This window comes from Mycteria americana, chromosome 9, assembly GCF_035582795.1.
Source record: "Mycteria americana isolate JAX WOST 10 ecotype Jacksonville Zoo and Gardens chromosome 9, USCA_MyAme_1.0, whole genome shotgun sequence".
Taxonomy (NCBI): Eukaryota; Metazoa; Chordata; class Aves; order Ciconiiformes; family Ciconiidae; genus Mycteria; species Mycteria americana.
In genome coordinates this window covers 36,967,341-36,984,176 of record NC_134373.1, presented here as the reverse complement: position 1 = coordinate 36,984,176, position 16,836 = coordinate 36,967,341, and the positions used below count along the sequence as shown (strand labels likewise).

Genomic DNA, 16,836 nt, shown 5'->3' with positions numbered 1-16,836 from the left:
ATGTCCCTGCTGACTGGAGATTAGCTAATGTGACGCCCATCTTCAAGAAGGGCCAAAAGGAGGACCCAGGGAACTACAGGCCTGTCAGCCTGACCTCAGTGCCAGGGAAGCTGATGGAGCAGATCATCCTGAGTGCTATCACACAGCATGTAGAGAATAACCAAGGGATCAAGCCCAGCCAGCATGGGTTCAGGAAAGGCAGGTCCTGCTTGACCAACCTGATCTCCTTCTACGGCAAGGTGACCCGCCTAGTGGATGAGGGAAAGGCTGTGGATGTTGTCTATCTAGACTTCTGTAAAGCCTTTGACACGGTTTCCCACAGCATTCTCCTGGAGAAACTGGCTGCTCATGGCTTGGAGGGGTGTACTCTTCGCTGGGTAAAGAACTGGCTGGATGGCTGGGCCCAAAGAGTGGTGGTGAATGGAGTTTACTCCAGTTGGCGGCCGGTCACAAGCGGTGTTCCCCAGGGCTCTGTGTTGGGGCCAGTTCTGTTTAATATCTTTATCAATGGTCTGGATAAGGGGATCGAGTGCACCCTCAGTAAGTTTGCAGATGACACCAAGTTGTGTGGGAGTGTTGATCTGCTGGAGGGTAGGCAGGCTCTGCAGAGGGACCTGGACAGGCTGGATCGATGGGCCGAGGTCAGTTGTATGAGGTTTAACAAGGCCAAGTGCAGGGTCCTGCACTTGGGCCACAGCAACCCCATGCAACACTACAGGCTTGGGGAAGAGTGGCTGGAAAGCTGCCAGGCAGAAAAGGACCTGGGGGTGTTGGTTGACAGCTGGCTGAATATGAGCCAGCAGTGTGCCCAGGTGGCCAAGAAAGCCAATGGCATCCTGGCTTGTATCAAAAATAGCGTGGCCAGCAGGACTAGGGAAGTGATTGTGCCCCTGTACTCGGCACTGGTGAGGCCACACCTCGAATACTGTGTTCAGTTTTGGGCCCCTTGCTACAAGAGAGACATTGAGGTGCTGGAGGGTGTCCAGAGAAGGGCAACAAAGCTGGTGAAGGGTCTGGAGCAGAAGTCTTATGAGGAGCGGCTGAGGGAGCTGGGGTTGTTTAGCCTGGAGAAGCGGAGGCTGCGGGGAGACCTTATCGCTCTCTACAACTACCTGAAAGGAGGTTGTAGAGAGGTGGGGGTCAGTCTCTTCTCCCAGGTAGCAAGTGATAGGACAAGAGGATGTGGCCTCAAGTTGCACCAGGGGAGGTTTAGACTGGATATTAGGAAATTTTTCTTCACTGAAAGGGTTATCAAGCATTGGAACAGGCTGCCCAGAGAAGTGGTTGAGTCCCCATCCCTGGAGGTATTTAAAAGACGTTTGGATGAGGTACTTAGGGACATGGTACAGTGGTGGTCTTGGTAGTGTTAGGTTTACGGTTGGACTCAATGATCTTAAAGGTCTTTTCCAACCTATATGATTCTGTGATTCTGAGATAAACTTAATTGTTTAGCTGGGTAAATCCTACTTTAAAAATGTGAGAGAATGAATAATTCCAAACATAGATAATTCTAAAGAGAAACTTCTCAATCCTGATTAAGTTTCTCACGTGGTTTTACTGTAGCTGTACAAAAAGACTGTAGGGCTAGAATACCTAGATTTTGTTCACAGCTCTTAGACTGACTTACTCCAGGCGGTGCTAGGTAAACTAATGCGGCTGGAAATGATTAGGACTATAGTTACCATCAGCAGTAGCTTGTATCTGCTTGTATTCTGTCCTTACCTCCTTTAACTGGGCGTTACTGACCCTCAGTAATGCCTCCTGTGCATATAAATACTTATCTCACCACCTTCCAACTTAGCCGTATGGGTTTTGTGGGTTGGGTCTTTTGGGGCATGGAGAGGGGTCTTACTAAAAAAAAAAAGCCAACCTTGTAAACTTGAAGACTGTTAATTGCTCTTTGCTTTACCGAGATCAGTAATGGCCAGCTTGTCTGATGACATCCTTGCTCACCTCTTATTATTTGCAGTTAAATTGTGGGCCTGCTATTTTCCTGCTTTCTAAGGGCTTATGTGGTCAAGTGATGTACATAAAGTGCTTTCCAGTCTTCTCAAGAAGGCCTGAGAAGTGAAAGATAAAATTAATTGTAACAGTTATTTTTCGTAAAAAAGAAAGAAATATTTTCTGATATTTGGCCTTTTGTAAGCAGGCTAGCAAAGAGACAGAGTGAAAATATATTTCCAGTGGGGGTGAGATTATCTGTAGAAAATTACTTGTTTAAAGTCCAGTACCTTAAATACCTAAATAAAAACTGCTCATACAAATTATTTTCTCACCTATGACTCTTGAGGCTTTTGTTATTGTTTGCTTATAGCACACATACTTCACATCATATTTTTGGAAGGCTTTCAAGATGTTATATGGTGTTTTAATGTACTATTAGTGACTGTTAGTGGAGAGCAATTAAGATGTCCCATCATAGAAAAATGACTTACAAGCATCTTGCATCTTTCAGTAACAAGTCATGTAGTTTAAACAAGCTCAATCAGTTTTCGTTTTCCCCTCCAGATCTAGGACTTCCTTTCAGTTTGTTGTTCTGCTGGTTAAGACACATCTTTCAGATAGTTGCATCCGCTGACACATACAAGAGTTTATGTGGCCTAGAAAAAGAACTGTGCAACTTGTCAGTTTATGTATACACACTCAAAGAACGAGCGAGCACTAAGCTTAATCATAATTCTTGCCCTCCCAAGTCTTCCATCCCAGTTTGAATTTATTGTGGCTGGGAATATTTTAGCAAAGTCCTTCATTACTCAGTTATTATATATGTAATAAGTAACTTTACCTAAATCCTTAACTCTGTTTTGTTGTTCCAGCAGTTCATACAGTACATGAACATCCTAGTGCTCAGTACTGAGTCTGGTGCAGTATGCAATGAAATTTACTAAGCCTCCTATCCTATCTTTATTGACAGCATCAACAAAGAGAGCATTGTGGATGTAGAAGGCGTTGTGAGGAAAGCACATCAGAAAATCGGAGGTTGTACTCAGCAAGATGTTGAGCTTCATGTTCAAAGGGTAAATTTTTGAGCAAATGGAGCACTGGTTAGTTGTTTGAGAGATTATCTGTCTAGGCTGTCTGTCTATCTACATATATAAACTTTGTCAGTAAGCAGTTCCATACCAGAGATATGAACTGCTTTAAACTGCAAATTTCAATGTATCATATGTAAACATGAAACATTTCTGGTTTTAAGAGATTTGATTTTTAGAATTTCCTATTTTTATCTGCCATTTGAATTACAGTACCAAGTAAAATGAAGTATCTCACTAGAATAATTTGGTTAGGAATACTTGTAATTTTAGTTTTTGATTCTTAACTGCAGCAGATACTGTAATAAAAAGTCTGCTTCTTTTTAAATGCAAGTCAGAAGTTTCTTCTTTATCAGAAAGTTACAATCTTCCCCTAAGTACAATGGAATGGAATACGTAACTCTCAGCGAAAGTAAAGCACTGGCTTAACAGTATGGAAGCTCTTGAAATCTAAAATTCCTGTAGCTTGTGCTGTAGGGCTGGAGGAAGTGCAACTTTGTAATTTGTTTAAATAGAAAGCCTATTTAAACCTTTATGTAATATCCTTTCCTTTTAAAGGTTTTCAACCAAACTGTGTGCCTACAATACAGCTGAAACACAGTCACCTCAAGAGTAGAGTACAGTATAGTTATAGCAGTAAGGTAAATTTTACCTAACAGCATTGGGGAAAATCTGCAGATTTTGAAGAAACATGTTTTAATATATGTGCAGATTATCATATGATTGATTTTTGTGAAAGAATATAAAATGCACTCACCTCTGACTAGACTGTAAGGCAAGGCAAGGTGTTTTTCATTCCCTGATTGTATTTTAGGTATCTCATAAATTTTCAATCTGAAATGGCTCTTTCAGATATAATCAGATGATAAGTAAAATAATACATTAACAATGAGAAGAACAGGATGATCTTGCTGGAATCAGAACCTAAAACTCTGTGAAATCTAGTAGTTTCAGACCTGGCATTCATGCCAATAGGCTTGTCCCTCAGGCAGTGTGTACTTGCCCAACGCAATGCTTCCCAGAAGAAAAAAAGATATTTTTAATCTTTCAAAAGGAAAATAAGAACTAAGCACTTCCAGTATTGTCATGAGAATGCACTCGTATATCTCAAGTATTTGAATAAAATCACAGTCTTACAGCTAACAGCCTATGCAAACACTGTTTCAAGTCTATGCCAGAAATAACCTTTTGTAAATCACACCTCCTTTTGAGCTGAGTCTCATGCTATTTCTGTTCCTGTCTCAATTTCAGATCTATGTGATCAGTTTAGCTGAACCCCGACTGCCCTTACAGCTGGATGATGCTGTTCGGCCAGAAGTGGAAGGAGAGGAGGTGAAAACTTTGCATCCTCAAATACTTATTATTGTCTTTGTAATTGAACAAAAGCATGAAAGCCAGGCAACTTCCTTAATGCAGTGATTTTGGGGGTTTGTTAGGCTTGCATTTTACTTACTTCCTTTATGTTATCCAGAACTGTGTTAGAAATCTCTATAGCTTTGATGTCTGCTGAACAGCAGTAGAAGGTCAAAACCAGAGGGTTTGCAGTTTTGCGTGCATGTCTTCTGGATCCTCATAGTTGGGTTCTGCGTTTGATCTCTGGGAGAAATTACACCTTAAGCTTTGCTATGCTGCCAATTTGCTGTATGTTCTTTCTAGAATGATCTAGAAATTCTACTGAACTTAGAAGTAGCCCTTGGCTCTTATCCAAAGGATGTTTTTCTCCATTGATTTTGTTTTGTCGGGTGGGGGGTTTTTTTGGAGGTATATGTATTAATTATGTATTTTTGCACAACTGTTTAGGATGGAAGAGCTACTGTAAACCAAGATACAAGACTGGACAACAGAGTCATTGATCTGAGGGTAAGGACCGTGCTGTGTTGCATGCTTGCCTGCAAGTGTTTGTTCTTCGCATTTCTAATCCATGAAGCAATAAAAGTTGTGGATTTGATGGAAATATATTGTTGGCCAGAGGAAAACTAAGCAACATGTTTTTCTATTTGTGAGTGGCATTGTGAAAACACAGGATTTTTTCATCCTAAATGTTCACCTTTCCTGACATTAATCAAAAAACATCTATTAGTAGTTTAAAGGTGAACATTTAGGATTTGGCATGTGGCTGTGTACATCTGGGTTTTTTTATTTACAAAGTCAAAGGTGACTGAATAGGGACAATTTAGAGACAACACTTCTTCTCAAATGTAGTCTTTGATACCCAAAAACTGTAGTAAGAGCTCAGTTTTGAAGTATAAGATGGAAGTTTTGAATTTAACGTGTAATTGAGGTGCTGTAATGCACATCTCTTAAGTGAAGTTGTACCAGGCCATGATACCGATCTCATTCTCTTTGTTTCTTTCACAGCATTCATATCTTTTTATCTTCCCCCTCCCCCCCCAACACCTTTCTTCATCCAGGTCATAGAGACACAGCTTTCTGTGAATTCATATACCTCCCAAATATTTACTCTTTCTGATCAGCAGCAAAAAACTATCCACTAAATCACTTACAGAACTTTTCTTCTTTTTTAATGAAACAGCAGCTAATGCTAAGCGTGTAAGTAACTAACTTCATATTGACATGAGGCTTTCGGGCCTTTTCCCATATTGGGCTCTCCACAATAAAATTTTAATTAACTTTTCATTGAATGAAGAGTGTGCTTAGCTCATTTTAGGGTGTATCTAGTACTGCCTTCAAAGTTCTGATAATGGCAGTTTCTCAGTAAATCAATCTATGGACCTGGGAAATAAAACAAAAAAGTCAGTTATTTATTGAAAAATATGGAAAAGTTCTGGCACTGAGATGCTGAAAGCATTTGAACATCTGATCTCCTTATTTCAGCAACTAAAACTACTTGTGCAAATTGTTTTACTTGGACCAAGGTTAATTGCTTTTTACTAGATCTTATGTATAATACTGAGCAACTTCAATTTGTGATTACTTTTCAGGATACTCAGTAACTCATTATATTGGTTTCTTTATCTGTGTCTTAAATTAAGCCTTTGAAAAGAATTCTATACTAATGGTTGAAAGTGAAAATCATTTAAAGGATCGTCAGCTTATGGTAGTGGTAAGGCAGTGTACTAAATTGAAGGGAGAACTCTGGGATGCTCAAAGTGCAAGTTTTACTTGAACTTCTGGTGATGAAGAAAAATACCCAACAGCACTCCAGAGAAACTTAAGAAAATCCATTGAATTAATGAAATACCTGTATAATAAACTGGATAGAGCCATGAACCCCAAAGAGAACAGAGAAGCAATACAAAAGAAAATAACACTTAAAAATACTAGCTGAAAATAATGGCATGAAAGTATCCTTGGCTGTAATTCGGTTGAGGGCATCTGCAGAGTAAAACCTAAGAAGGTATATAGTAGTGGAAAAAGAAGGAAGACTGTAATGCCAGAAGAAACACCAGAGATGGAACAGAAAGGGGTAGGCTAAAATTATTCTGTGCCTGTACGCATTCAGTAGTCCAGCAGGACTCCCAATACTTCTTGTATATCTCCTCCAGTATAGTAATGGAACATTAGTTGTCAGTATTCTGCCTGGAGGGTACAGCTGGTGAGCTAAGTGGGTGCTGCTATAACCTTTTTGAACTTATATGTCCCAACCATTGTTGGTACACCATTTATTCAGCAATGTTTGGCACCTTGTTTTGAGGTCTGAACCTTAACTCTGCCTTCTACAGAAGCTATTTTTCTCCTTAGCTCCAACAGCTGCCGCAGTGTGCTGCTAAACAGCAATTCCATGCTAAAGAGGAATTCAGGCTAACTTTTTACAAAATTGATGGAAGGATGAAGTGTCAAATCTCAGTACTTCAGTGCCTTATGTCTCATCCTCTGCATGCACCCATGGCTGGATGTAACCTGGCCACATCTTTCCCTTGATTAGGCTTAGGTGTCTATCTTGCCTTCCTCCTATGTACGGGAAAAATTTGTGTCTCTTCTGTTGTACATTTCATTATTTGTTTCAGATTATTAAAAGCAGATTATTTTGGAACAGTAGGCTCATGCTTATTCATAAGTTTGCTTTGTTTGTTCTTCAGGAGCTTTGCTTGTGCAAAAGAAGATTTTAAATAATTATGTGTTACTTTGACCTGTTTTTTTAAAAAGAGAACTGAATAAGCAGAAAAGGTATTTAATGGAGAAAGGGGAAATCCCAGTGGGAATACATGCACTTACATATATGCGCACATCCTAAGCACTGTATGCAGTGGAATCACAAGAGCAGGGACAGTTTGTCCTTCAAAATAACTAAAAAAAAAAAGAAAAACCCAAAAAGTAGCAATTTGGTTACATAGACTGTAGCTGTAGTACAAATGGGACTTCAGGGAGCCCATAGTGTTTCAAATGCACTGCATAAGTAGGCACGTTCTAAGGAGGATTAGAAGACATGATGTGTTGAAAGCTCAGAGAGATACCTGAAACCATTGTTAGCCACTGCTCTCCCATATCTCTTCTTTCTAGGAAAATGAAATCGTGGGCAGCAGGGAAGAAATGTTAACAGAATAGAATTAACAGAATTCTAATAGAGATGCTGTGATGATCTGTCCCTATTACAAGTGTGGGAGGAAGTCCAACCACAGATATATGTACCATCTAGTTCTGGTTTCCTCAGTGCCCCAGTTTTTTAAGGAACGAGGAGGTCATCAAACATCAAAAAGAGAGACACTATTTTTTTGAGAAAGAGTTAACAAACTAAATGAATCGATCTTGAATAGACTCAGACTAAAAAAAGTCCTTAGTATGGAATTAAAATTATTTTTGTCCATTTAAATACAGTCTTTAAAGTAGTTAAGTAGTTCAACTAATTTTAAGCAGTGATTAACCAATGAGTTCATTGGGTAGGGCCAAATCATGATAAAGTGGAGCTGAGTGAAACTCAGTTATTGCATGAATGAAAGGGGCTGGATTTCCAAAAATGGCATCACTCCATCCAGCTATGATGTATACCAAGGAGAGTTTGATTATGATGCAATAGAAGGAGTGTGATTAATAATAAGGAAATTACATTAGTGGAGATGCCATATGCAAAGTATTATGCAAAGATTGCAAGACTTCCATTTTTGTGTACATGTGAAAATAGGCTGAATAGTGCACTGTATTTTTAACAATCTTGCATTCTGGTTGCTGACAAAGATCTTCCAGAGGAGTCTGGTAGTTTTTCTGAGGTTAGGGATGGGAAGTACTTAAATGCCAACTATTGCTGTAGTTGTTATTCTGATGTTTGGAGGGAAAATGGTGATTATTTAGGGTGGAGGCATTTTAAAAATCCTTTCCAAGGAGTGATGACTGAGGAAGAATTAATCTGTTCCTGATGGGTTAACTTGTAAAATACAGATCACGTACTTGTGGAGTAGAAAAATTGGGGGTTTAGAGACAAGAAAGCTGGTAAGAAGAAGGAAGAGTCCTTGTATAGACCAGATTTTCTTTCACATAACCACAGGTAACTGTGAGGAAACCGCTGTTGACCTAAGTATCTATTTTTCATGATAGCTTAATGAAAGTCAAAACAGTTGATTCTAGAATTGTTTGATTTGCTCTTCCTTTATTGGAACAATTAAAAAAGGCAAATTGGAGCACTGATCGTGTTTTTAAATCTTTACTTTTCTGCTGTTCTTAAGTTTAACTGAAGTATTCAGTGATTTGTAGACTTTCCATGTCTCTAAAAACACCTACAGAAACCATGTTTCATGAAGATCTGTGGTAGATGAAAAACAATGAAGAAAAGACAACAAGTGAAACACTGATTTTTGGGGTTTGCTTCTTAGTATGTCTTCCTCTGAAGAAAATATCAATTCAGGTTCATCAAGTTTTAACAATGGACCTGACTGATGTCCTTGTTCTGGCTTATTTTTGATGTCCAGCAGGGTTTTTATCTTAACAGTATCTGTCCAAATTTGACTTGAATTATATGCATTTTGCAGTCCTGATGCTATAATTGTGTCTGCTAGTGCACAGCTCATTGAGACCAAAGCATAGTCTTTTTAGGGTCAATATTATCCTGTTTAAACTGCTCAGGGTAGAGCATAAACATTAAACTGTAGCTCTAGTACTTTATGGATGTCAGACTATGTTATATGATAATCCAACTGTATGCTGATCTTAATGCAGTTTTTTTCAAAATACTTGATTACTTCAAGCTTGATTTCATTGTGTTGAATTCAATTTACTCATTGCAAAAGCTGTGTTTTTCCTGACTGAATTCAAGCTGTAATGAACAAGCAGATGTACAGTTTATTTTGTTGTGGGTAGTGACTGGGTGGTGAAGACATAACACAGTCCCAGTCATTTAGACAACAAACCTCATGTTCGTATCTTCTTCTTGTACTATAAGTAATATTGAAATTTGAATAAAAGTTGACTTCAGTCACTTTGGGGTTAAAAAACTGTTATTTAACGTAAATCCTACTTCCTAGCAAGAACTTCATTGCTCATATATATAGCAGAGGAATTGCAAAATTATTTACATTATTTAAAATAACGTATATTACTTAAAAGAATATAGATTGCATTATTTTCCCTTTTTATTTAGCCCACTTCATGTATTTAGTGATTGTTCATGGTGGAAGATAGGTAGTTACAGCAGGTGAACAGAAAAGCAAAACTGAGGTGAGAGTGGAACAAATGCTACAGCTGATGTGAGAGTAAAAAGAAAACTTCACAACTCTGCATGTCTGTGCCTCAGTCGCATATCTTTGAGATATGATCACATAAGGTGTTAACTGCCCTCAATTCTATTGAAACACATTTGTTGGTCTCTGGCAACTTACATGGCTATGATTATTCTAATACTGCAGCTTATACTGAATAAAACGTGATAATTGTTTTTATAATCTTGCTTTATAGTGTTAAAATACGCTCTGTTCTATTATTAATATTTTCCTTTGTGGCATTTAAATAATAAACACACAGGTGAAATTAGAGTGAGGTTATGAGCAAAACTCATATTTCAGCATTGTTAGCTAAACATTTTTTCTGCTGTCTATAACAAAGGTGATTATTAAAAATAATGAGTTTTCCTGTAAAATCAACTCTGCAGACCAAGTTAAAACATTAACACTGTTAACTGCAACAGTATTTAAGTGGCATCAGTTTGTTTCTGATTCTGCTTAACTCTTACTCCTTCGAGTATTTACTGTCTTTGCCATAGTCTCAGATAAGATAGTTTGCCAATATATATGTGGAAGAGTTCATATTAGAGTAAACACTACAGGAAAAGAATGCCATGGCAAAGGTTTTTTAAGGCAAAGGTAAAAATCAGTGCATTTTGACAGCTGTCTCTGTCTTTAGTTTGCTGTGTTGTACCTAAGTGTGGTAGTTCAGATGGTAACCGTGTTACCTACCATTGTACCTAACATGGTAAAATACATACCAGCATCTCAGTTAAAGACAGGACAACAGCTTGAATTATTTTATTCAGATAAATTCACTCTCTTTTTGTCCTAAACATTATACCAGTGCAAAGGATGTAATTAAATCTGAAAAGTTTTGCTCCATGTGTAGACACAGAATAATCTTCAAAATCTTTGGAAAGTTGTAGTGGCACATGAAACTTTTGAGGTCATCCATTTGACTCCACTGCATGTTGACAGTTGCAGTTCTTTAGGTGCTTATCTCAAATGTCTTGTTGGCCTGTTTAATTCTTACAAGGAGACTGCAATATCACAAATTCTCAACAGTTATCCTTGTTGGCAGTCTCTGAATGAATGGGCACTGAAACTCAGCCACCTTTGGTAGAAAGAAGAGTGGTCTTGTCAGATCTAATTTGAGGTATGGAGAATTGCTGCTTGTTCTTTCCTTGGTCTGTAGTTAAAGAAAAGCTTCGGTGTCCAGATCTGTGAATTTGGCTGTTTTCATAAATACTGTTTTTTAAGTATAATTTATCATTATAGATGGGATTAGGAAGACAGAGTCTTTGCTCTGCATCCTCACTAAAGCCTGGAGGAGTTACTATCTGATGAACTATTGTTAGTAGAGATCTGTGTTAGTTATTGACTGGCTGTGTTTCTGTGCACACTTTCAGGTGTCAGACCAAGTAATTGCTTTCAGATTGGGTTTAGCAACCATTTTTCTTTTTCCTAGGACTGTATGACTTAGGACTGCATTCTTACCTGCTCTGGCACAAAACTGGTGTTGGTTCATCAGAAGGGTACGGGAGGCATTGTTACTATCCCACTTTAAATAAATGTTACACATTTTGTCTCTCAGCATTTTTAGAAATTTGTCTAGTTTATCAAAAACTGTATTGGTAAACCCAAATGTGACTGTTTAAGTTGTCATCTCTTGGAAAATGTCTTTCAGCTTCTAAGTAGGAGATCGTTAAGAAAAAAGAAAAGAAAATATCCCTTTGAATCATCCTGGTGCTTTGATGTAACACTGTCAAATTATGCCCAGAACTCAGGCTAAGTCTTAGTATATGTCTGATTCTGAGAGACCCATGTAAAAAAGGTGAAAAAGTTTGAGGGTACTTTTGTGACTGTTGCTCAAAACCTCATTTCCTTCATTTTGAAAGTAGCGGGAGTAGCGGCTGTGGGTAATGCTATCAGGCAGTGAGAGCTGCTAGCTATTATTTACTAGTCTCAACCACTTACACTCCTGAGGTATTTTATTGGTCAGCTAAAATTGCAAATAACTCCAGATTACTACAGATCTGCAGTATTATTAAAGATTTCTCTCTTGGTTTTTCAGTGAAATGGTATCTTTATCTTGCAGAGATGATGGATGTAGCTTTATTTCAATGTATCTACTGACTGACTGTCTAAATTTGGGTGCTTGTATAATTTGTTTTGGTTGGGGGTTTTTTGTTTTGTGGTTTGGTAGGAGTCATGTGAAAAAGCCCACAAGGCTGCTCTTACCCTAACTGAAAAGTTGGGTACCTTTCAGAAAGGAGAAGTAAACAGTGCTATGACGCAGATTGTCGTAAAGAACCGTTCTCTTAGTTGTTTGCAAGAATTCGTTAGGTTTTATATACGCTTCTAGGTTGCTAACTGTCAGGTCTTAAACACTGCAAGCCGAAAATCAGATATGGGTTCAGTGTTGACGTAGTGCAGTGTTTTCAGCATTCAGTAGGGGTTTTTTTTTTTCTTCGTGCTAAAGCCCAAGAGTGTTACAGGAACACTTAGTGTAGGTATTTGCTAACCAGATAAGTAGCTTAACTGTGTCACGTACATAAACAAAAAGATGATCATCAATTCAGCTAAATCTACTTTTGTTTTCAGCTAAATGTACTTTCAGAGTAAATTTTGAAAAGACAGAAGAATGGCAGTTCATATGATCACGTGTTATGTGGACTGTTTTAAATGCTGGGAGTTTAGACCGTGGTTTTGGGATGTTTTTGTGGCAGTGTTGTACATGGTTAACATGTGGCTGTGTTTTTACGTGAAAAACATTGGTTTTGGTAGCCTTTAATAGACACAAACATTTCTACCTTATGTAAGTTATTGAGGGCTTTGCTTTTATCATGCACTGTATATTACTGCAGCTGTTCTAGTTCAGTGTGCTGAAAGCTTTTTAATAGGTTTAATGTTTTTATTCAATTTCTTACTATAAAACCTTTATTTCCAGAAGCACATCTCATAAATCAGTGATTCTTTAAATGTTGAATTGACCATAGTGCCTCCTTTATAACTGAATATGCCATATATTGAAATGAGGAATTTTGTTTCCTTTGCTGTTTCTTTTTGTGTAATAAACAATGACTGATTTGCACTTTTCTCTGTTTAGGCAAATACAATAATCAAGTGTTCCTAAGAGAAGAGATTCGTCCTTCCAGCTGTGCAGAAAAAGTAACAGAATCAGGAAAAACTAACTTAGGATTCATTATTTTATCTTCTTCTTATAGACCTCCACTAGTCAGGCAATCTTCTGCCTTCAGTCTGGTATTTGTCAGCTTTTCCGAGAAACTCTTATTCACAAGGGATTTGTGGAAATTCAGACTCCCAAAATCATTTCAGGTATTGTATATGTGATCCAGCAGCTGCAGGTCTGCTTCTTTTACAGTTGCTCAGCGAGTAACTTTTTATTTAAAAAAGATAAAATTCTATTTTTAATTTAGGTGCAACATAGCAAACTTCTTCTAGCAGGTATCAAAGTTGTTCTTTACTTTTCTCCTGACTTTGGATGTTAAAAGAATGACAAGACAAATATTATATATACCTCTTTTATGTACTCTGCAGTGCATTTAAAGTTTTAATTTGGTTAAATACAGATGTCTGATCATATGCATTGTTCTTCAAATCAGTCTTCTCAATGATGAGCACTGCCAGTTCCATTGCCAGTATCAAAAAAACCACCACTCTAATTTAGATTAAAAGCAGCTTCCATCATAAAGAAGTTACAACAAACATATCATGGTATAAAAGATGATGTATATACCAAAAAAATGGTATATACAAGATGTCACTTCTTTGGCAAGGGGCATATGGCTGAATAGAAGGTGGTAGATCATTTTTCTAAGTGTGGCATAACATCTTCAGCCCAACTAAAAGTCTGGAAATGCAGATTTTGCTTCTGGTTCTGTTGTTGATCTGCTGTATTGTTTTCAAAAGTCAAATTACTTGATTTACTGATGGATGTTTTTCTCCATCTTACTGGTGTTCTTTGAGGTTTTGTTGATGTCGCTAAGACATTCGCATGGAAAATGCTACTTTAGGGCAGAATATTTGTATTATTCTCATTGTATGTGCATTCATTATATGCATACATTTTGCCTACTGAATTTTATACTTCCATATTTATATTTTTGAAGACAGCTCTTAAATGAGATAAAAAAAGGGCTTTTTAACAAAATACATGTAAGCAACTACTCTTTCAGCATGGAAAGTATCGTTGAACTATAAGATTAGATAACTTTTTTCCCTACACAGACAGTTGAAACAGCATGAGTACTAAAGACTCCCAAGTAGTTTATTTACGTAGGACCTCTGAGGAAGTGTGCTATTCTTACTGTGCAGTGTACCATTGAAAGCAAGCAAGCAAGCATCCTATTGTTTGAATGAGATCATATTTTGTAAAAATAACTAAGTTAAGTCAATGCAATCCTTACTAAACTTCAAATTTAAATATCATAGCTGTTTTAAGATTTGAGATTTTAAAAGTTACCTGTATTCAAAAATAACTGTAAATATTCACTGAAACCATTTCAGTGGGAGTAGTGGTAATGAAAGAAAAGAAACATTAATCTTAGTGGAATGGTTAGTAATAATAATAATAATTAGTACTTTACCTAGAGTTATCTTAACATTAGAACTTTCAAAGATTATTAACTAATCTTTCACTCTGGCATGCTTTTTTTAGCAAGTTAGGCACCTATAATTCTTATATCGCACACTGGGAAATGGAAAGGTAATGTGACTCAGCTGATAGTTTTGGTAGGCAGTTTGCAGTAAGGGATTCAAATGTATGTGTTCTTGGTTCCTATTCTCTCAAGGTAACCTACGAAAACTGCCTCAAACTGAGAAAAAGCTTTATACTTTTGCAGATGTCCTCTGGTAAATGTAGTTTTGGCTCCGAGAGATATTTATACCTTCAGTTAGAGAGGATGGTCCTGGCAAAACAGGATATGCACTTTCATCTCTGCCTCTGCAGTTAACCCCTGGAGGCCTACGTCACTGGTAAAGATTGGTTTCCACAGAAATGTTGGGCTGCAAGTAGATGTGGTGCTACAAGCATTCATTCTCTGCTGTTCTCACTCTAAGGTGAAGGACAGCTGGGAATAGTAACATTTTAAACTACCCCAACTAAATTTGCAGATTTGCAAGACAATGTGTGGCAGTCCTGAGATGCAAAACTTCCCTTAGCATTAATGGATGCAAATATATCTTTTTCCTCTAATATGCTGTGAAGAAAAATCCTTCTGATCTCTAAATGTAAGACCAATAGGCTATCATTCTACCTCTGATTTACTTTTTACATTTTTATTTTAATAATTACTGCAAGCATTTGCTTTTCAGCTGCCAGTGAAGGAGGAGCCAATGTGTTTACTGTATCATACTTCAAAAGCAGTGCCTACCTGGCTCAGTCCCCACAGCTGTACAAGCAGATGTGTATATGTGCTGACTTTGAAAAGGTTTTTTGCGTTGGGCCAGGTAAGAAAAGCATTCGTTTATCCAAAGTCTGAAGTGTGCAGTGATGGCTTTTAGCAGTTGTGGTACAAATAGGATAACGTGCACGCTGAAAGCTTTGCATGGTTTCACTTACCAAACACAAATTTCAGTTGGGGTGACTAATGGGAGTAAAGTTGACAGAGAAGTTGCTGGGACAAAACTAAAATGCTGAAGTAAGGGTGGAGTACTCTTCTCCAGTCCCTGCTGTTCTGCGAGGAGAAAGAATAGGGTTGTATTGGAAATTGATAATATGATGAAGATAGTGAAACATGGAACACCACTGTGATTACTGAAGCCATAGTTTCCTATTAACCATGCCCAGTAGTTGCGTAGTTGCCTTTAGTTGCCCAGTAGTAAGCATTTAAAATAGGCAAGCTAGGTTTTATGTACTTCACATTGCATATTAACATGTACTTATCCCTTGATCTTGTATATGTGCCAAACAACTTTATTTAGAAAATACATACTTTTAACTGGGCTGTCAGTAAATAAAAATTAATCATTTCCAGTCTCATGCTCTCTCTTTCTCAAAAGCTGATAGGATACGGCCTCTTTAAGTGGTAATACAGCATCTTTTTCTAAGACCTTAAAGACAGGCTTAAAGATACGTAAGCTGGAAATGCTGGAAAACAAATCAGTAACAGCTTATAAAATAAAAAAAAGATGCAAGTAATTCAGAAGATCTTAAATTTCTTGTTAATTACTAAGAAATAAGTCATGGTTTATAGGAAGACATATTTGTATTAGACTCGTATATCTGGGGGAAAAAAAACCCAGAACACACACATGTGCGCAAGTCCATTTCCTCTGAAAAAGGCAGTTTTCAAGTCTGAAAGTTCTTGTGTGCCTGAAAGCTTATCTGTTTTTTCCACTTCTGTCTGTTGGTCTAACAAGAGATACTGCCTCTCTACAACTCTTGTCTGTCTTGTATCCTTTGAGCACCACAGCTACAATAATGCTGTCACTTTTGGTATAAATGATGCTCTGAGACAGCTAGTTTTCTTTTTGTTTTTCAGTCAGAATTGTCATGTCTAAAGACAGCATTGTCTGCCTGATCCAAATGCTGATGTGATTGATTGTCAGTGTTATTTTTCAAAATGGAATGATAATTTCAGGTCAGTTAGAATTTCTGTTGTTTAATTTTACAGTATTTAGAGCTGAGGACTCCAATACGCACAGACACCTGACTGAGTTTGTTGGTCTGGATATTGAAATGGCTTTTAACTATCACTATCATGAAGTGGTAGATGAGATTGCAGATACCTTGGTGCAGATATTCAAGGGACTTCAGGAAAGGTAATGAGAGCATTTTCCATTTCATAAGCAACTTCGTTTGTTTGAGATCTCTTGCACTGTGGTATGAAAAGGGTGAGCATTTTATCCTCAGCTTGTCAGATAATCATTAGTAATCTGATTTACAGCAGAAGTTCAAAACAAACATTTTTGCTTTGTTCTTAACTATTTCTTTGTGCCTGACTTTTAAAGTTCACTCAAGCCATAGGCCAGTAAACTGTCTATTTTTAGCCCAAGTTGCATCTCCTAGAGTATGCTAGCTTGCACTAAGAAAACCTGTTTACTGTTGAATGGACTTCCTAACAGAAATGATCCATCATTAATTTAAAACCTTCTTTTTGTGCCACTATAGGTAGACTGATTGTTCTATTTTGAAATTAAACAATATTTACTCAGAAAGACTCAATATT

At 37.5% G+C, this 16,836-nt stretch overlaps 1 protein-coding gene across 1 annotated transcript in view; it reads left to right on the top strand.

Moving 5' to 3' along the window:
- Positions 1–16,836, top strand: part of DARS1 (aspartyl-tRNA synthetase 1) — a 44,394-nt gene that overhangs the window by 21,350 nt on the left and 6,208 nt on the right. Inside the window, exons 5-10 of the mRNA XM_075511484.1 lie at positions 2,915–3,017; positions 4,284–4,364; positions 4,833–4,892; positions 12,871–12,982; positions 14,981–15,115; positions 16,282–16,429. Of these exons, the coding sequence (XP_075367599.1) occupies positions 2,915–3,017; positions 4,284–4,364; positions 4,833–4,892; positions 12,871–12,982; positions 14,981–15,115; positions 16,282–16,429 (639 nt within the window). The remainder of the gene's footprint in view (positions 1–2,914; positions 3,018–4,283; positions 4,365–4,832; positions 4,893–12,870; positions 12,983–14,980; positions 15,116–16,281; positions 16,430–16,836) is intronic.